The 21,219-nt window shown below is 38.8% G+C and overlaps 1 protein-coding gene across 12 annotated transcripts in view; it reads right to left on the bottom strand.

The window, feature by feature from the left end:
- The window catches only part of TASP1 (taspase 1), a 374,267-nt gene extending 354,325 nt beyond the window's left edge, over positions 1–19,942 (bottom strand). For 8 of the 12 annotated variants that reach the window (XR_010836312.1, XM_067011980.1, XM_067011982.1 and 5 more), the window contains exons 1-4: positions 19,896–19,942; positions 10,839–11,057; positions 7,743–7,810; positions 5,972–6,040 (exon numbers count right to left, since the gene is read on the bottom strand). Coding sequence is in view for 9 of the 12 variants with exons in the window: in XM_067011980.1 (XP_066868081.1) it covers positions 5,972–6,040; positions 7,743–7,810; positions 10,839–10,983 (282 nt within the window). In the remaining 3 variants the exon portion in view is untranslated. Of the gene's footprint in view, positions 1–5,971; positions 6,041–7,742; positions 7,811–10,838; positions 11,058–18,578; positions 18,639–19,895 lie in introns of those variants that run through there. The other 4 variants (XR_010836313.1, XM_067011987.1, XM_067011983.1 and 1 more) reach the window with 4 other exon arrangements.
- Between the last annotated feature and the right edge of the window lie 1,277 nt (positions 19,943–21,219).

The raw sequence follows: 21,219 nt of genomic DNA, 5'->3' as shown, positions 1-21,219 counted from the left end.
TAAACAGCTGGAATACACAAAATACTGAAGCACCCCTGGAAATACTGCTAAACAGACAGCAAAATAGGGTCTTTGACTGAAATAATCAATGATACCAAGTTGAAAAAAAGAGCATCCGAAGTCAAAATCCAAATGTCATGCAATGAAAACATTTTAAGTACTACAAAGTAGAAAAGGTAAAAACTCCTTGCTTCGCATACTTAAAAACAGGAACCCCCTCCCCATTACAGAGAATAAAAGATATTGTCAATGGAAGAGAAAAATGAGACTTTCAGGGGTAGTAGGTCTAAAATTAGACTCCTCAGTCACATGGTTAATGGGCACTGTGTGTATGTGAGCTAAATGCATTGAGTTGTCTTTCCAATGTGTTCAGCCCCGTCGGGGAGGGGAGGGGAGGAGGAAGCAAGGAACCACTGAAATACTCAGCTACCCTTTGCATATGAAAAGATGATTTCTGCAAAACAAAAAAAAATGTGCAGAAGAACAAAGATGCTCATTTATTTAAATAATTTTTAACCTCTCAAATAAACATAAATGAGTGTAAAACAGATGCCCCTACTTTTCTGCAACAAAAACCAAACACTGAAGTGGGGTAGGGAGCAGGTGTGGTTAAGCATCTAATCACAAAGAAACCCCACAACTGAATTTGCTACAGGCTTGGTGAGAGAAAGGGGGTTATATCAGACCTTCCCAATATTCCCTCCCATCCTAGATATGCCCATATGCCAGGAGCAAGCCACACCATCTTCATGACCCCTAAGCATCCCAGGGACTGGCAGGCCTTCTCTCCCCCTGAGGCACACAAACAATTCCAGCCAGAAGTATAAGGCCAAGGGAAGGGTGTGTGGCCTAATCCTGCAGCTGCACAGAGGCCTGGGCTGTGGTCCACCAACAACAGACTACTCAATGGTGATGACATTCTGGAGATCCCTGCTTTATAGAAATGCATGCAGAGCTGGCTCTACATCTCAGGATGTAGAGGTCAGATAAATGCATAACAATATTATATATAATAATATAAATATACAGTAATGCAAATACCTACATTTTTTCTCTCACACCCCAAACTATCAGCCATCTGGATAAGAAGTTACTTTTTAAAGGAATTTCTAGAGTTTATAAGCAAGCATCATATTGGATTATATAGAGATCCAAAGACAATGGACCGTTTTTAGCAGACATAAAAGCTTGTGCCCAATATAAACTGCCCTTTAAATGCTAAAGCATTTGGACAATAAACAAGTTTCCACCATGAATTACCATCTCCCCTGACCATATGAAGACTTAAAGAATGAAGCAAGTCAACAAAACAGCAGGGTCCACTTAGAATAACATAAGTTCAACAAAACATTTTTAACAAGGAAGGCTGTGCAATTTACCTTTCACTATATGAAATTTAAAAGCTATATCTATCACTATTGCTAATGCATAGTATTCTACCTACCAAAATAATCAGTTTTCAAAATGAATTAACCAAAATCTCTCAAAGGTTACACCAGCCAGCCAGCCAGATTCATCAGTTTCCTCACAAAATGATAAGTAACCTCTCAAAAGTTTGTCAGTCATATTTCACCTATTATTCCTTATTAGAACTTTTTAAATCACATCTTCGTACTTTTTAAGAAAAATACACTGATGTGCAAAGGGCGCTTCAGTAAGCATTTTATGAGTTCATTTTCTGTCAGAATCTTTGAAAAGCTCTCTACTTTAGCAGTGGCATCATGACACACCCATATCTATATCTAATTTTCTCACATAAGAAATTCATATCAGAGGCTATACATGTGAAATGTACAAAATTATGGTCTAGAATTTTAAATCTACTGTCACTACCCGAACCAAAACTATTTCAGAAGCAGGCATGGAAACAACTGTCTTCCAAATGCACAGCCCTAGGTATGAAGATCAAATTGTTTCACAAATTTATCTTCCCTGCTGTGAGGGAAATCAGGGTTGATAGCAGTCCCTTTCCCATCAGATATAAAAAGAATCTAAAAAAAACTATAAATAGTTAAATGAAACAATGGGACCAAATCACTTTAACAATAAATTATTAAAATATGATCTATAAAACTGACCTTTCCATTTCCTTCACCACATTTTGAAGATAAACAAAATGCACTTTGGCATCATCTCATTTTCAACTCCACACTGCAGAACACCTCTCATACAAGTGGCCACCTTCCCTCCCAAAACCCCAAAGGAAGAAGCCAGTCAGTTTACTAGGCAGGAACTTACACGCATGCCCCCCACCCCTTATTTGAATGAAGGGAACACTCCCTCTGGTGCCCAGAAGTTGTAGTCTTATGATAACACCACTTGTCTGTCCAGGTGGATGAGAAAAATGAAACTACACAAGGGAATGGGATTCCAAGAAAAGCTCAAAAATGATTTGTCTAAGTAGCCTGTTTCAGTTACAGAGGCCACCGAAACACATTTTTTTCTATTAAAAATTTTCTTTTCTTTCACCTTGTCTCTTCCTCCTCTGTGGCAACAAGTTGAGGTCAGTGTACTTTTCACTATTTGGGTAAATGCAAATTTTCATATTTTCCAAATACAAGGCCAGATACCCCTTCTAGCCAATAAGGAGCATTAAACCATTTCAGTCATTTCAATATACAGTTAGGAAAGTCCTCAGGAAACTCAAACCAATTTTAGTTACCTGCCTAAGTAATAATGTAACAAACAAGTTTAAAAAGTATGGTTTTTTTAAGTCAAAAGTATATCCCAAAGTCAAAAGACAAAGGTATAACGATCGCCCATATCAATTTGATAATTAGAACAAAGCTTAGCTCTACTAAATAGATTGATCAAAACTAAAGATACGTGGTTACTCTCAAATTAAACATAACAGTATAAATCAGACTCTCTGGGAATTTTCAGTTGGCTGAAAGGACTTAATATTGTTACCTATATTTCTCTAAGTACAGAAAATACAATAATCCAATTTTTATATATCTTTCCATTGACTCAAACTATTACAATACCTCTTTGATTAATCTCTTTATTTGAAGATTTCACCCTATTCAAAGGTGATGAAGCACAATTACACAAGGTGACTGAAACTGCAGGGGGCAGTATATGCATGACTTCCAACATAATTCTTAACATTCCGGCAAATTCCTCCTGTTAGTGTAGACTTAACCTTTAAACTACTGACATACATTTCAATCAAAGATCCCACATAAAAATGAATTTTTCAAGATAGTTCATTGAAATTCTTCCCCAAACTTAATAATTAAAGGGAGGAAAGTACACTAAACTCACTCAGGCCATATAACATAGTCCAATCAAAATAACAGAACACATTTGTTTTTTTAAAAACCTTCATATCCACACTCTTAAAAAACACAGGTCATCATTCAAAACTATAAAGCTCATTTACTCACATGTAACTCATTCCAAAATGTATTTTAAATCATTATTAAGTATACATAAGTAAACTCCTTAAAAGTAGGATTGATTCATCATGGGAAAAATGTAATGAAATATTGGGCATGATATAAGTACGACCTGAGAAGATTTAAGTTATTCTAAGATGAAAAGAAAAAGGAAAACTTAATTTTACTCAACGTTGTATTCATAGTTGCCATTATGGTACAATATATACCCAGCTATTCATTAATCTTCTTTCCCCAGACCCACACGGGCTCCATGCACCTGTAACATCATCTTCTACACAAAGAAAAGTAAGTTGCAATTAATAACTGAATTAAGTTAGATGAAGCTTTCCTTGTGTGTGTTTTGAATAAAGGTAAAATTTGGTGGTAGGCACATCAATCTTCTTCCTTGTATCACTTTTGCCCTTTTACCCACAACATATAATTAACTTTCCTTTGACAATGTAAAGAGTTAACATAAATATTCACCTCATATATATAATTTCCAAAGCACCTCACAATAGTAATAGCTACTAACAGTTATGAGGTGTTTACTATGTGCCTCATACTGTTCTAAGTGATTATCATATGTTAACTCAATCTTCACGACTCTGTAAAGTAGAAATTATCATCCCTATATTATAAATGGGTAAACTGAGTCAAGGAGAGTCTGTGAGGTGCCCAGGGACTCATGGCTACTGGTTGGTAGGGCTGGTATAAGATGTATCAGTCTCAATAGGAAGGAGACCACATATCCCCAAGTCACACAACTCAGGGACCAAACTACAGTGGAACTGGTGCCCACCATATATATTCACCTTTCTTGACTACATACCCTAGGACCAAGCTCAAAGTGTTAACAAGATAGAGTACAATCTACAGAGCACGATTAAAAGCGTAACTCTGCAATTAACCAGGGGAATATACAGAAAACATGGCTAGACTTTTTGTAAACTCCTGGGCAATCTTCGCAAGTAAAAGCAAGGCCTGGCCTGTCAGGGTAGGTGCCCTGATATGAGAGCCTAATCCAGTCAATTTGGGACAGTCTACCCTAACACCTCCTCCCTCAAACTCATCCCTGTTTTATCTTCATGTCTTATTTGATTCCTCTAGTAATCTTCTCAAGCAAATAACTATTTGTTCACTGTTCTCTAAACCAGGGGTCCCCAACCCTGGGGCCATGGACGACTACTAGTCCATGGCCTGTTAGGAACTGGGCCGCACAGCAGGAGGCAAGCAGTGGGTGAGCGAGTGAAGCTTCATCTGTATTTACAGCCGCTCCCCATTGCTCGCATTAGCACCTGAGCTCCACCTCCTGTCAGATCAGCAGCGTCATTAGATTCTCAGAGGAGCACGAACCTTACAGTGAACTATGCATGCAAGGGATCTAGGTTGCGCGCTTCTTATGAGAATCTAATGCCTGATGATCTGAGGTGGAGATGCTAGCACTGGGGAGTGGCTGCAAATACAGATTATCATTAGCAGAGAGGTTTGACTGCACAGAGACCATAATCAGTCAACGGCTTGCAGACTCATACCAAAACCCTATCAGTGAGTGGCAAGTGACGATTAAGCTGCATCTTAGGGAGTAGACTGGACATAAGCAACACACTTCGGGTGTCACTGTCTCCCATCACCCCCATATGGGACCATCTAATTGCAGGAAAACAAGCTCAGGGCTCCCATTGATTCTGCATTATGGTGAGTTATATAATTATTTCATTATATATTACAATGAAATAATAATAGAAATAAAGTACACAATAAATGTAATGCGCTTGAATCATCCCAAAACCATCCCCTCCCCTCCCTGCGTCTGTGGAAAAATTGTCTTCCACGAAACTGGTCGCTGTTGCCAAAAAGGTTGGGGACCACTGCTCTAAAGTGATTTACACTAATCTACCTTTTCTAAGTTTGAGCAACAGAAATCGGTCTTCTGAAGCCCTCAGTATCCCCTGCACAAACTCATCCTCAGGGTTCCAGATTAAGAGAATTAAGAGACCCTCACTCTGGAGGAGCAAGGATTACAGCGAACTTGAGAACCTCCTCAATGAATTCCTCAATGTCCACAAACTGGAGACCAACCTATCACACTGGACAAGACACACACAGAGCACAGCTTCAGGATATATATCCAACTGCTAAGTTTGTGAGAAAACTTCCTCCTCCACTTTGGACACTTCTAGACAGTTGGAATTTTTTGTTTTCTAAACAACAGAACATGTATTACTTTCAGGAGGTGTTAACTTCAGGAATTTTTCTTCTGAAAATATTTAGGAAATTCAAGCATCCAATCACCAGTAACTTGTATTCATGAATCTCACAAAACCAGGGAAAAATGAATTTAATCAACTTTTTTATATTACTCGGAGACGTCTCCAATGAGAACAACCTAACAAAATCACAGGTTTCTTCATACCTTGTTAATATTGTTGAGAAACGCTGGTCATATAATTGATGGTTGACTAAACAACAGTTTCATGTCATTTAAGAGTAATGAACATACTCACAAATATCCCAGGTTTCGGCACCAAAAATAAATAAATAAACTCACAAATATTTTAAATGAAACAAATAGAGAAAAGAAATACCTCAAGTTCCACCAGGGCTGCAGTCACTGCATCTGTTGCAAGGGCACCAGCCTGTAGTTTTTCAATTGCCTATGAAACCAATGGGCAAGATTATTCATTTTAAAACCACAACTTCTTAAACATACCCAGAAACTTTCCAAAGGCTTGAAGAAGTGTAGGAGACATTTAGAGTTAATAAAAATTGATCACTAGAGTTCCATTCCATACCTCAACACATAAATGAGTGAGATTTAAAATAAGCAATTATTCAGGATAATTTATAATATAGCTCACTTATTATTATTCAAATTAAGACAATGAATAAATTTAGCCACTAAATACAAAGTGCAAGGAATTTAGTAAGTGGAAGAGCTTCATTCATCACAGGGTAATTCACAGAGCCATAGAAATTATATGAATTCCATTTTGAAATTTGAATTCATATTTTATACAGACTAAGCTAACAACTTCTCTTCCCACCATTACTACTCTCTCTACCCCTAACTATAAAAAGTAGTTACTCTCAGTCACAGAGGCATTTCAGAATCCTTAGATGGAGCATACATTTGACAAAAGTATTTTTGATCCTATAAGGTATTCTACATCGAGATAAACATATCATATTCTTTTGTAATATAATCTATAGAGAGCAAAGGTCACTAAAATCACCTTGTTTCTTAGGTATAAATTAAGACAGGAAAGAAAGAGAAGGAAGACTGATTTTTAAATGAATTACTGAAGCTCCAATTTAGTCAACAAAGATCAAAAACGAAGCACTGTATTCCTCATTAAGAAGTTCATTTGTTGTATAAATTAAGGAGGCTGGTTACACACTCTAAATGTATTATATACAGAACTATATTCCTACAAAACCATCTCTTCTCAGATAACAAAAAGATTTCACACTTTGAAAAATAAGATAAAGTAATATAAAATAGCTTAAAGAATACTTACCTTTATTACAAATTTTTTTAACAAATGAAATCCCTGTAACCAAATATTCTTTTTCATTTATGAGATTTCATTCATAAGAAAAATCTTGGATCGCTAATAAAGTTATAATCGTCTTTAAACGGTATGTAAATATAAATGAAAAGAGCTGAGAGACCCCTATTTACTTGATATGCAACATCCAATTAACATTCTATTTGCATAAAAAGTAATGGAAGGTTTGCCTACAAGAGTATACAGTCAGGATCAAAATAAAAACAAACAATATTTCTTCTGAGTCCATTCCTGCCTCCACATTAAGTATTCAACAATTCAGCAAAACCTCACCAAAGATGGAAAAAAAAAAAAAAAAGCACAACTGGTACAAGGGCAAAGTTAAACTCAGGAATGACAATGAATTTGCTATGATAAAAATTATGTGATGGAAAAACAGAAGGAAAAAGCACAGGATAATCTCCCTAAGAAGAACACCCATTTTAATTTTTTATTATTTTTTTTCTTCCCTTCATAGAAAGACACATTGGCTGCCTTTGAGCTGTTTTCCCTACCCCTTCTATAGAGCTCAGTGCCGTTTCAAAGATTAAAAGATATATGATTATGTGCCCACAATTCCAAAAATACAGACTTTGATCTGGGAAAGGAAGGAAAAGATCTAAACATGATTTGGAGAATAAAAAACACAAAACAAAACAAAAAAAGACCCCACAAATAGGAGCAAAATTACTTTGTGGCCCAAACCAAAGACTGTCTTATAAATCAAACCTTAAAATTTTGAATTTCAAGGTAAAGCTGCTTTTGGTCAAAACTAAACTGTTGCAGACAGAATACATTCTCTTCATACCTTCTGACAAGCTCGTTTGCATACGTGTTTATATTCCTTGGCTTTGGATTCAGAATGATAACCTGCACCTGTAGTGAAAAAAAGTCACTTGTTAACTGTCATTAAGATATCAGAGACCTTGCTTATATTATATAAATAGCTCATATAAACTGATGCTCTCCTAGTGACAATAAAACTATTGTCCTAAGAGCATGGAGTCTTAAAAATCTAGCAGCTTCCTTCTGCACCATAAGACTTTTTAATACCATGCCTTATCTCCTCTTTTCAAAAGCTATTTTCCTACTAGAGGCACCAGAAATAGCTTATGACCCCAGAGCAGCTTCGCCAAGGTCACCTCTCCTTTCAAAAACTTCTCCAAAGTTAGGAGTTTTTTTAGCTGGAGTTGATAACTCAGGTAGTTTCTGAATAATACTTGAAGTTGAGGGGTGTTATATCCCACCTGTCAACAACCACCACCAATATCACCATTTCTACCCAAACTTTTCCATCCTCTCACCCCTGGAATGTAGCTCAGGGTGTCTCTGAAATCTCAATGATAGTATATTCACAACTGCCTATTAGAAATCCTGGTGGTCCCTGTCTCTTAATCGAACACCCAGCAACTTCCTCAAGAGAATTGCTCTGAAATTTGTTTTCCTAAAAGGAGTAATACTTGCTTAGGTAGGGATTTGAGAATAACCTAAACAAGAAAGAAACCAAGAAAAGAGCCCTTAATCAAAGTTCTTTAACTTTTTCTGAATCTTCCCCTCAGCCCCCATCCCAGCCCCCTGCTGGGCCCCAGTGGGGTCCATAGTAGGGAAGGCTGAAGAACTACATCTCTGTATAGCTGATTCATTTTGTTATAAAGCAGAAACTAACACACCATTGTAAAGCAATTATACTCCAATAAAGATGTTAAAAAAAAAAAAAAAAAAAAGAACTCCATCTCTAAGCCTCAGGGCTTCTCCTGTGAGAATGCAGACTACAACACGAACTTAACCCAACTTTCATCAGGGCAGAGAAAAAACTAGCCCGAGAAGCTATGGTTAAGGGACCCAACAGAACAGAAAAGATGCCCAGACAACACGAATCCATAATACGCGCAAATGCTAGTCCCATTTCTCAAGCAAACTCTGAAACTTCACAGAACCTGCGCCAATATTTAAAAGGACTCTCTTCATGGTTCTCTAATAAATGATCCCAGGTCTGTTGTCTTAGCAGGCCCCAAACTTTCAGCAGTGTTTCCCAAAACATGGGATACTATAGCCAAATAGATAACTTTAGTGTGTGGATAACAGCACTAATAGCATTAACATATCAATCCTCTACTTAGAATAGGGAAACCATCTCAGCATGACTCCAGGAGATCTTTAATACCTGATTAACACTTGCTAATTCCTCTACTTAACAAAGGAGAGGTAAGCTTAGGATCTAAGCAGCTGACAAGCAACAGAACCTAACTAAAATTTAATCACACTGGGTTTTTTTTTGCACTGTGTTTAAATTATTTTCTCTTCACCCACGTGATACCGACATTCCACTTAAAGATAAGTTCCATCTTCAAAATGTTAAGGTTAAAAAGTGTTTATCTTTTTTAATATTAGGTAAAATAAGTAGTATACAGATCTAGGGAAAAGCAAGAATCTACTACTCAAATGACTAAAACATGGGCAAGTCGCCTTTAGTGCAAAAAAAAAAAAAAACACTTAAAATCTCTGCACTGGAATTGAAATTTCGTCCCTTAAATGTACAAGCTATATAATGCTGCATAATCAATCACTCTATCTGAACTTCTAATAATTTAGAAGGGGAAGGCCACCCTTCATCCATACAATTTCCTGTCATAACCCAGATTTCCACCTATTACAGCTGGCCCCTGGCACCAACTTTGTCTAAGAGCCACTGCCATCAGGTGTGTCTCTGAGACAGTGGGGAGGCCACAATGACTGTCATAGAAGGCAAACCTTTCCAACTAATAAAAAGCTCCATGTTGTTGCTTTTACACATCTCAGGCTTTTCTTGGACATTTTTCAAATACTCATTCTGAATGAAATAACTCACTGTGTACTATGAAAGATGCACCACTACCATGGTGTAGTAGAAAGAACACTGGACTAGGAATCTGAGTTGTTTCTAGAAATTTACCTCACTTCTTTGAAAAATCATTTGAAAGAAAAGGAATTTGAACCTGGTTTTTGTTTTGTTTTTAGATTCTTCTGGATTCGATTCTATAAGGCTTCCCGAGTTGTCTGTGCAGTTTAGATATAGCCAAAAGTTAATGACCAGGAAGAACACCAGTTTGACAAGAAGAAACAATTCCACTCCTCACCCCATATCAAAGCTAATCTTGCTGCCATCCTGCTTGACTGTCTGAGAAAAGTTAAAAGGAGACCCAGCCATTCCTTCTTCCTTCACAGAGGTCATGAACTTTAGACGCTAAATGCAGGCAAATAAAGATGACTAAAGAAAAAGGGGGGGGGGGGGAAGACCTAGGTAGGGCTGCACTGCTTAGAAACCCTAGAGGCTTCAATGATGGGGACTCAGGGGTTGAACTCACTGTGTCTGTCTTGAAGGTACTCTGAAGCAGAGATTACAGGCTGATGGAGTGCCAAGAGCACTAGATTGGGACTTAAGGCTCACTTCAGGGTGTCTCAGCCTAGTTCTTGTACGAACTAGCCATGTGGCTGAAGCCACTTAATCTCTCTGGTTTTAAGGTTCCTCTTTTATAATATTAAAAAGGCAAACTAGCTCTAAGACTGTGTAAATTATACTCTAAGTTGGACAAAGTCAAAAATGGGGTCAATAAAATTTTTTCAGCAGCATTATTTTTAAAAACACAAACCAGAGTTTAAACAATTACTGTGTCTGGTTTTAACAATACCTAAATATGGGGTAAAAGTAAATAATAGAGTAGGTGAGTGAAGGAGACAAAGGAAGAGCCGTCATTATAAGACTTCTAAGTGGGGAGCTAGGGGGAGGCCCTCACTCTATCGAAGTCAATCTCTTTGGTTCCAGCTCCTCTGGCAGTTTGCCTCCTCCAGATATGAAATTCAATTCCTGGTGTACTTCAAGGCAAGGGAAAAAAACATTATTTTCATCTTCCAACTCAGAGCTTACCTGCATGCACCAACACAAAGCCCCCTCGCTTCTCTTTATGGGGCTGCTTTGTTTCCAACTCTTTAGCTGTTATTTTAACAGCAGAAACCTGAGATGATCTGGAAGGTAGTCCTTCTCCAGAACTCATCCCCTTCTCCATGGTCATTCTCCAAGATTACCATCTTCTACTGGGAAAAGAGCATACTTCCATCCAAAAGTAACTGCAGGAGAGGAATTACTCTAAAGGAAAACAGGCAAAGAGGGTTTGCATTTCTTTCCACTAACACACACGTAACATACAAATCTGTGCACAGATAACTTTCAAAAAAATTTAAAACCTAATTTTAAAGTTATTTAACTGGGTAATACAAAGAATATACAAAGGTTAGAATTTAAATCTCTCTGTCCACTGACAGCACTTGCTTGAAGTCACATAAACAAAAGAACTGCTGTAAAAAGACTTCATATTGAGTCCAAAGATATTTTATCTTTCATTTTATCTACATTGAAGAAAACCACAACATAACTTAAATATCACTTTCTACTCCCTCCAAACCAAATGCTAATAACCTCTGGGACATTCTAGAACCACAGGCAGTGCTGGCAACATCACTGAGCCTTGATATAAAGCCTAGATTGCTGCTTATTTTTTTCTCCAGGTTCATTGAGATATAATTGACATACACCAGTGTATAAGTTTAAGGGGTACAACACGATGATTTGACACATGTATATACTGCAAAATGATTGCCACAACAAGGTTAGTTAACACATCCATTACCTCACATAATTACAATTTTTTGTGTGTGGTGAGAACATTTAAGAGCTAGATTGCTGCTTGCTTAAAGAAATGAAGCAACATACAGATTTACATCTGTCTGTGAAGAACCACTTAAGAAAAACAGTGTAATACTTCACAGCTCAATCAAAAGACAAATGCTGGGACTTCCCTGGTGGCACACTGGTTAAGAATCTGCCCACCAATGCAGGGGACATGGGTTCAATCCCTGGTCTGGGAAGATCCCACATGCTGCAGAGCAAGTAAGCCCGTGCACCACAACTACTGAGCCTGTGCTCTAGAGCCGGCGAGCCACAACTGCTGAAGCCCATGTGCCACAACTAGTGAAGCCTGTGAGCCTAGAGCCCGTGCTCCGCAATGAGAGAAGCCACCGCAATGAGAAAAGCCACCACAATGAGAAGCCTGCGTACCTCAACCAAGAGTAGCCCCCGCTCACCGCAACTAGAGAAAGCCCACGCACAGCAACAAAGATCCAACAGAGCCAAAAATAAATTAATTAATTAAATTCATTTTTTAAAAAAAGAAAAAAAGGCAAATGCTAACAAAATTGTATGACTAAACCAAGAAATTAAAATAACACTTGCACATATACTTGTTAATTTTCATGAAAGCGTTATTTCTGAGGCTCTCAAAAGATAAACGATAAAATACAAAACTTTATAAAACAAATTACAAGCAACTTAAACCACAAAGTTTCCAATTTTTCTCACAAATTCACAAGCTTCTAGCAATCTTGGCTATTATAATAATAACGATGGCAGAACACACTTCAGACTAGGGAAAAGTGGATCATTTAAAACTCGACAGAGATTTGAAGAAAATCTCAAAGTCATGTGGTTGAAACTAATTAAACACCTAGATTCACACTGTTAGGTAAAAATGTATACCTTATTCTAAATTGAGAAATGGGGAAGGAGGAGCACAAGTCTTTTTCTAATAGAAAACATAAATAGTAACATAAAGAGTGACTTAGCCAACTAGTCCAAAAGAACAGTGTTGCTCAAAGTGTGGTTTGCAGACCAGTGCTTTTTACCAGTCTGCAAGAGATTATTATTTTATTCATACACTAATTGTCTTATTTTTTTTTTATTGGAGTAAAATTGCTTCACAATGTTGTGTTAGTTTCTGCTGTACAATTAAGTGAATCAGCTATATGTATACCAATATCCCCTCCCTCTTGGACCTCCCTCCCAACCCACCCCCCATCCCATGAATCTAGGTGGTCACAGAGCACCGAGCTGAGCTCCCTGTGCTATACAACAGGTTCCCACCAGCTATCTATTTTACACATGGTAGTGTATATATGTCAAACCCAATCTCCCAATTAGTCCCACCCTCCCCTTCCCCACCTGGGTCCACATGTCCATTCTCTACATCTACGTGTACATTTTCAATAAACAATGTGTACAGTTTTTGTAATTCTTTTCTATTTCCTCATGTTTTGTTTATAACTATATTTTTGAAACAATTTTATCAGCTACATCTAATAAAAATAAAAGCTTTTACTTTTATCTTTCATTCACAGTTCCATATTTCTGTTTTGTTTTGAGGTTTTGTGGTTTTTTGTTTTGTTTTTTTCATTTTACAAAAGAAATGGTCAACAAAGGACTGAAAAAAGTTTTTAAGTTGATCCTTCACACCAGAAATGGTCTGTGAAGCACTGCAATATGGTATTTTAACTTCCTTTAATTCCTGATTAAGAGTTCATTTAATTTTTATTATATGTCATTTCATTTAAAGGATAAATAATTTTAAATCATATATATATGCTGCTGTATTAAAATGTTTACATATATTCATAAATTTTCATTACAAAAGAGTGCTGAGGTTAATTAAATAACAGTGGATTAAAATGCCTGTTTTTGTTTTTGTTTTAGGTGGTAGCTCTCTCCCTGAGGATGGATTTTCTTCCAAGGACTTCACAAGGATCTGCATCAATTACCTTTATTTGACTTTGGTTATTTCTCTGAGATAGGTTACTATTTATTCCTGTGTTGGTTGACGAAGTCAATTTAAATGATTAGCAGTTCATCTGCCAGTCTATACCTGCCATGAGGTCTGGCCTAGCCATGAAATGAGCTTGGGCCCACTTGTCCCACAAACATAGTTGTGTGAAAACTCAGGCTTTGGAAAATTCAAAGCTTCAGTTCAAATGAAACCATATCCAAGCATTATGAGCTATAAAACTTACTCTGACTCACTGTTATCAGATGCATTTTTTTTCATGAATAACAAGTTAGAACATCTACATTTTATAATGAATAAGGTTTGATGTAATAGGCACTCAATATATGTTAGAGATTTAAAAACACTGCTTCTCAAGCTTGTCTGAAAAAAATAAAATGTGGAAGATGAATCAATATGCAATTTCTTGAGCAATCTACCATCCCTCAGAGACTATCTGAAACTTTTTTATTTAGCAAACCATGTCATCTCAATAAACTCCTCCAAAAATGCTGGCCCCAAAGTTCTGCTAGACTGGGAAAGGAACTCAAGTAGACAGGCTATCCAATGTACAACTCTGGCCTCCAGCTCCCAATGGTTACTGGAATATTTTTAATTCAATTAGAAATGAAGCAATTTCTACTCCAACATCAGTTTTTGTTTAACTCAGAACCCATTAAAAGTCTGACCTTCCTAAAAGAATTCCAACAAATGTCTCAAAAAAGAAAGACAAAGGGTGGGGGGAGTGGGCAAATCCCAGTTTATAGAAAAATTATGGGGCTTCCCTGGTGGCGCAGTGGTTGAGAGTCCGCCTGCTGATGCAGGCGACGCGGGTTCGTGCCCCGGTCCGGGAGGATCCCACATGCCGTGGAGCGGCTGGGCCCGTGAGCCATGGCCGCTGAGCCTGCGCGTCCGGAGCCTGTGCTCCGCAACGGGAGAGGCCACAACAGTGAGAGGCCCGCATACGGCAAAAAAAAAAAAAAAGAAAAATTATGTAACAGTCTAACAGATCAAAAGACGCTAAACCGGTCTTCCCTGGTGGCACAATGGTTGAGAATCCGCCTACCAATGCAGGGGACACGGGTTCGAGCCCTGGTCCAGGAAGATCCCACATGCCACGGAGCAACTAAGTCTGTGCGCCACAGTTACTGAGCCTGCACTCTAGAGCCTGCGAGCCGCAACTACTAAGCCCGTGTGCCACAACTACTGAAGCCCGCATGCCTAGAGTCTGTGCTCTGCAACACAGAAGCCACTGCAATGAGAAGCCCACGCACCACAATGAAGAGTAGCCCCCGCTCACCGCAACTAGAGAAAGCCCGCGCACAGCAACTAAGACCCAACACAGCCAAAAATAAATTTAAAAATAAATAAGTTTATATTTTAAAAAAAGATGCTAAAATAAACCTCACTCAGAAGAAAAATGTAAAATAAAACTACACTCACATATCATTGGACTAGCAAACAACAACAAAAAAATGTAAGATAACACCATGTTTTGAGGATATAGGGAACCAGGAGTTCTCATACATTGCTAGTAGCAACAACTCAACATGGGCAATTGGGCAAAATAAACCAAAATTATAAATACACACTGAAAGACTGTCTGTAATGGGAAAGATATGGACCAACAGTATGTCTTGATGGAAGTGCTTAAAAATAAATGCAGCTCTTGGAAAAAATGAAAACGTTCTTGATATACAAATATGAAACGACCAGTCTTGAAGACATTTTAGCAAGTAAAAAAGACATGGTACAGAAGTATGTGCAGTACCGTATTTTGAGGGAGGGGAGAAAAAAATACAGTTAAATATATATATGCAAAGCACAATCCAGAAGAGTGTATCAAAAAATAGCATAATAGTGGTTACCAGAAGATTTGGGTGACTGGTGGACAAAGGAGGGATGGAAATTTCACTGTTCACCATTGTGTACCTTTTGATTTTGAACAATCTGAATGCATTACTTACCAAAAAAAAAAAAGCTTTTTTATATTTATTTAATTATGAGAACACAGGTAACTAGCCAAGTCCAAGTACCAAAATAGGGCAAGCCTATGGGATCCCACTTCAAACCTTCACTAAGAGGAGAAATGCCATATTCTGAAGGTTCTCAACACTCATCCCACCTACAGAAGGAATAGACAAAAACACAGCCAATCAACAATACTGGCCACGGCTTCCCTGGTGGCGAAGTGGTTAAGAATCTGCCCGCCAATGCAAGGCACACAGGTTCAAGCCCTGGCCTGGGAAGATCCCACATGCCGCGGAGCAACTAAGCCCGTGTGCCACAACTACTGAGCCCACGTGCCACAACTACTGAAGCCTGTGCACCTAGAGCCCGTGCTCTGCAACAAGAGAAGCCACGACAATGAAAAGCCCGTGCACCACAACGAAGAGTAGCCCCTGCTCACCGCAACTAGAGAACGCCCGCGTGCAGCAGCGAAGACCCAACACACCCATAAATTAATTAATTTAAAAAAAAAAAAAAAACTGGCCCAAGAGGTCTTTTTTGGTTTTGTTTTTCTGGATCTTGAACTTCTAAGGCCACACAAACCTCAGATAATCCTAATTAAAAAATAAATAAAATTAGTATTTGATCTCTACAGTTAAGACTAAGGAGTTAAAAAAATAAATTGTGACCAAAGATTGACATCAAATATATACCACCCTTTTCTAACTCACCTTGTAGTCATCTTGGACTGCGCCCAGTTTCCAAATCATATAGATTTCTTCTCAAGCATTTAACTTCCTTCTCCCTACTGCCTTGACCCTTGTTCAGCTCACATACCTCTTAGCATAAGCATTACAAAAAGCATATTAACTTTTCTCCCCAAATCCAGGCTGTCGTAAAACAACCATCTATAAAAGGCTACCAAAATAAATCTCATAAAGGACAATGCTAATCAAGACAAACAGCATGCCAAAAGACATGAACAGGCAATACATAAAAAAGGAAATATAAACTGGATATCCAATATTAAAGAAAGAATATTCAAAGAAATACAAAAAAGAAGAAATCTAACTAGCACTGTATTGCCATCATAAATTGATGTACCCATTTTGAAAAGTAATGTGTCAGAAAGTATCAACAGCCTTAAAATATATAATTTTGTATATACCCGCTCCCCAGAGATACTCTATATATGAACTAGTCTACATAGACACAAATAATAGTACCATGGATTCCTCTAAATAGTACTGGGAGACTGGAGAAGAGGGAGGGGCAAAGATGAAAGGGAAACTTATTTTCTCCTAATAACATCTCATATTTGAATTTTTTTTTAAGTGGGTACTATTTACTAAAAAGAGAAGATTTAAGTTCTCTGTCTCTGGGACCTAGATGAATGTAAATTAACTTGATTATCAAGGGCAGAAGAGAAACTCAGAATAAAACACTTTTTTTGCTTCAGGGACTTTTATGGTACTGATTTAAGGTCTAAATCTTAACCCTATTTCTCTCAAAGATTGTTTCATTTTCCTACTGCATGTGATGACACTTTTTTTTTTTTTCTTTAAGCCATTTAGAACACTACCACATGTCCTGTTTGCCTCTGGTGCTGAAGTTTTTCACTGTAGATTTACTTAGTCTTTTAGAAGCAGTTGAAGGAGGAAGTAAGTCATGGAATCCATTCATCTTACAGAGAAAGGCTTTTAGAGAAATCCAGCCCTTAAGCTATAGCAACTGATGAATAAAGAAGCATTTTGTTGCTCTTAACATCATGAGATTGAAGGTTTAATGCCTCATTAAATGAGCTCCAAAACATACTTATTTCATCTTTGACCCAGTAATTCCACTTCTGAGAACATTTTCTACCAAAATAATTTTAAATACAGAAAAGGTTTAATGCCTTTTAAGCTGTGTTTAACATAGGATAATACAGAAAAACAAAAATCTGGGAGCGACTTAAATACCCAACATAAAGAAATAGTTAAGAAAACGATAATCTATGTGTTTACGATCAACTGGTTTTTGAAAAGGGTGGCAAGACCATTCAATGGAAAAAGGACAGTCTTTTCAACAAATGGTGCTGGGAAAACTGGATAGCCACATGCAAAAGAATAAAGTTGGACTCATTCTGCACACCATATACAAAAATTAACTCTACATAAATCAAGCCCTAAATGTAAGAGCTAAAACTATATAAAACTCTTAGGGAAAAAAAAAACATAGGAGTAAATCATAATCTTGGATTTGGCAGTGGTTTTACATATGACACCAAAAGCACAAACAACCAAAAATTAAAAAACCAGATAAATTGGACTTCACCAAAATTTTAAACTTTTGTACTTCAAAGGACACCCTTCAAGAAAGTGAAAAGACACCCCACAAGATGGGAAAAAATGGAAGAAATATTGCAATCTGATAAGGGACTTGTGTTCAGACTATATAAAGAACTCATACAACTTTAAAATTTCTTTTAAAACTTTTTAATTCAATTTAAAAATGGGCAAAGGAATTGAACGGACATTTCTCCAAAGATACACAAAGGGCCGATAAGAACAGAGAAAAGATACTCAACATTATCAGATATCAGGGAAATGCAAATCAAAACCACAAGATACCATTCCACAACCAATGGAATGGCTATAATCAAAAAGACAGACAATAAGTGTTAGCAAGGATATGGAGAAATCAGAACCCTCATATCCTGCTTGTGCAGGCCACTTTGGAAAACACCTGGCAGTACCTCAAAAAGTTAAACAGTTCCCACATGACCCAGCAATTCCACTCCCAGGTATACAGCTAAGAAAACTGAAAACATACATCCACACAAAAACTTGTACATGGATGTTTATAGCAAAATTATTCATAAGAGTCAAAAAGTGGAAACAATCCAAATGTCCATCAACTGATGATGGATAAACAAAACGTGGCATAGTTATATAATGGAATATTATTCAGCCATAAAAAGGAGTGACCTACTGATACATAATACCACATGGATGTACCTTGAAAACATTATGCTAAGTGAAAGAAGGCAGACAACAAAAAGCCACATATTATATGATTCCACTTACATGAGGTATCCAGAATAGAAAAATCCATAGACACAAAGTAGATTAGTGGTTGCCAGGGGCTGGGGGAACAAGGGGAGGGGAGATCAATGGCGAGTAACTATAACGGTACAGAGTTTCTTTTGGAGGTGATGAAAAAGTTATGGAATTAGATAGTGATGATGGGTGCACAACGTTGTGAATATACTAAAAACCACTGAAATTTAAATTTAAAAGGGCGGAATTTTATGAATTATTTCTCAAAAAAATCCATGTAATAGATACAATGTATAAAACATGCTTTTTAGTTAAAATCACATTTTATACACATACGCTATGATCCTAAGTAGATTAAAAATATGCTATTTTTTTTAATGTAGGGAATTCCCTGGCAGTCCAGTGGTTAGGACTCCCAATGCTCTCACTGCCAAGGGCCCAGGTTCAATCCCTAGTCGGGGAACTAAGATCCCACAAGGCACATAGCACAGCCAAAAGAAAAAAAAGTAGAAAGATATCAAAATGTTGGGCTGGGGATGGTGGAACCACAGATGATCTCTTTTTAAATATTTCTACATTTTCCAGATATTCTTTAGTAAGCATGCACTGCTTTTTATAAGTGGGGGGAAAGCTTTATTTAAACAAAAAAAGCAAATTATTACACTCCCAAGTGTATGAAAATTCCTTAACTTAGTATACAATGATCTCAGTCACGTGGTCCCCAAAATACCTTCATTCCCCTCCCCTACAGAGGCGAATCAAGTTGAACTCCCTCCTTCCGGAAACACGATGCCCTCTATTTTCAGGGACCTCCAGTTCCTGTTTTCCACCCTCCTCTCCAGTTGCTCCTTTTCCATCTTCTTGGTCCTTTCCTCGTCCTTCTGCAACTGAGCAGTAAATGCTAACGTTCCGCGGGACTCTAACCAGGCCTCTATTACACTATAAGGCTGCTTTCCCCCACCTGCCACGCAGGACCAGGGCACACACCCTCGGGTCTCTACGAGCCTCGAACTCGGAGAAACCGCAGCCCGAGACTGCAAAGTGGGTGAAGGAATGCAAGGACTCCCTCCCCACACACAGACAGTCCCTTCCCCGGAGAGGGAATGAAGCCGCCAAGCTGCAGCCGCTGGGAGGGGGCCGGCGCGGGCCCCACGCGCGACCGAGACTCGGGGACTGGGGACGTCCCGAGTCCCTTCCTCCAGCACCGCCCCCGGCAAGGGGCATCCTGCGCGCCGCCCGCACCCGGCCCCGGAGAGGACGTCCCAGCGAAAGCGCGGCTCCCGGACAGAGGCAGCGCACGTCGGCGGCAAGGGCGCGGACAGCGTGAGAAAGAGAGACACTCACCCGCGTCAGCCCCGAGCCCTCACAGCACCGGAAGTAGTCATCGACCCGTTGCCAGGGTGAGGAAGCGAGGGTGACGTCAAGCTTTTCCATTGGCCGTGAGCATAACCACGTGGCCGGAAGCAGGCGCCCACACTCTGCTCGGTCTCCTCCCTCGGCCCCGGAGTGGTTCACCTGGTAGGGGAGGTGCAGGGAGGACACCACCTGGAGCCTCGTTGTGAGCTGCGCAGGCGCCATTGCCTCTCTCTCCTCACCCCGCCTCTTAATGAGCCAGAAGGATGTGATCCTTTTATGTGGGTGGTTGGCAGACTAGCGATGTGATGCGGAATGAAGTTAAACGTCATCATTTATTGAGATGTCACTTAAGAGCTTAATTTCATTCAATCCTTGCAGACCCCCCACACACAGTAGGGAAAACTAGAGTTCTGCCTGGATTACATGTGGGAGGAAAGGGCTAGCCTTGCCCTGGGGAGAAGGAAAATGTGAGTGGCCTTTCTTTTAGCCTCTAGCATCTAAGACCAAGATCTAGTAACATTATGTAATCTCTTTAATGTTTTCTTGTAACTATTAACATGAATAGTTACCATGTAACTGTAACCGAAAGTGGGATCCGGCTGCTTGCCGCTCAAAAGCCAATAAAGAAGAGGCAAGGTTGGTGGAAAGGAAAGAAAGTTTGCTTTATTTTGGATGTCGGATGTCGGCAAGCGGGCCGGCGGGCAATGCCTGTCCAAAGGCCAGCTTCCCCAGACTGACAATCAGTGAGCACGAGCTTTTATAGGTGGAGGGAGGGGCCTACATGCAGAAACAGCACAGTCAGCTCTGACAGTCATCTTGAAGTTAATCATGAGGTGATCTGACCAGTGTTCATCTGGATTGTTTTAAGTACAGTCAGTCTTCAGTTCCAGGGTCGGTTTGTTCCCATCTCCTTGAGGCCAATTCTTGGAATTGTGGCAGCTTATGTCATGGCTACAGTCTGGTCATCATGTAGTCAACTTCTTCCACCTGGCGAGGGTTTCAGTATGTACAAGACAGCTCACAGGATATGGCTCAGAATATTATCTATAGCCCTTGAGAAGGAACTAAAGGTCCCTGACTATGCTTAATGACTAAATTATTATTTGGCCTCCTTTGACTGTTTTCCTTTGTTTCTGCATTTTCTCATTTCTCTGATTAAACTTATTCTTCAGCTAAAGTTCTTCCACAGACAAAAGGCAGGCTGAGGACATGGAGGCAAGGACCATAGGGTCCTGCTCCATTTCATAACCACCATTAAACCTGTCTTGGGAAGCAGAGATTGAAAGGAGTAGTTCTGGATAGCTCTCAAAGT

Source organism: Kogia breviceps, chromosome 14 (genome assembly GCF_026419965.1).
Source record: "Kogia breviceps isolate mKogBre1 chromosome 14, mKogBre1 haplotype 1, whole genome shotgun sequence".
Lineage (NCBI taxonomy): Eukaryota > Metazoa > Chordata > Mammalia > Artiodactyla > Physeteridae > Kogia > Kogia breviceps.
Note: the sequence above shows the minus strand (reverse complement) of the source record. Positions and strands in the feature narration are given on the sequence as shown.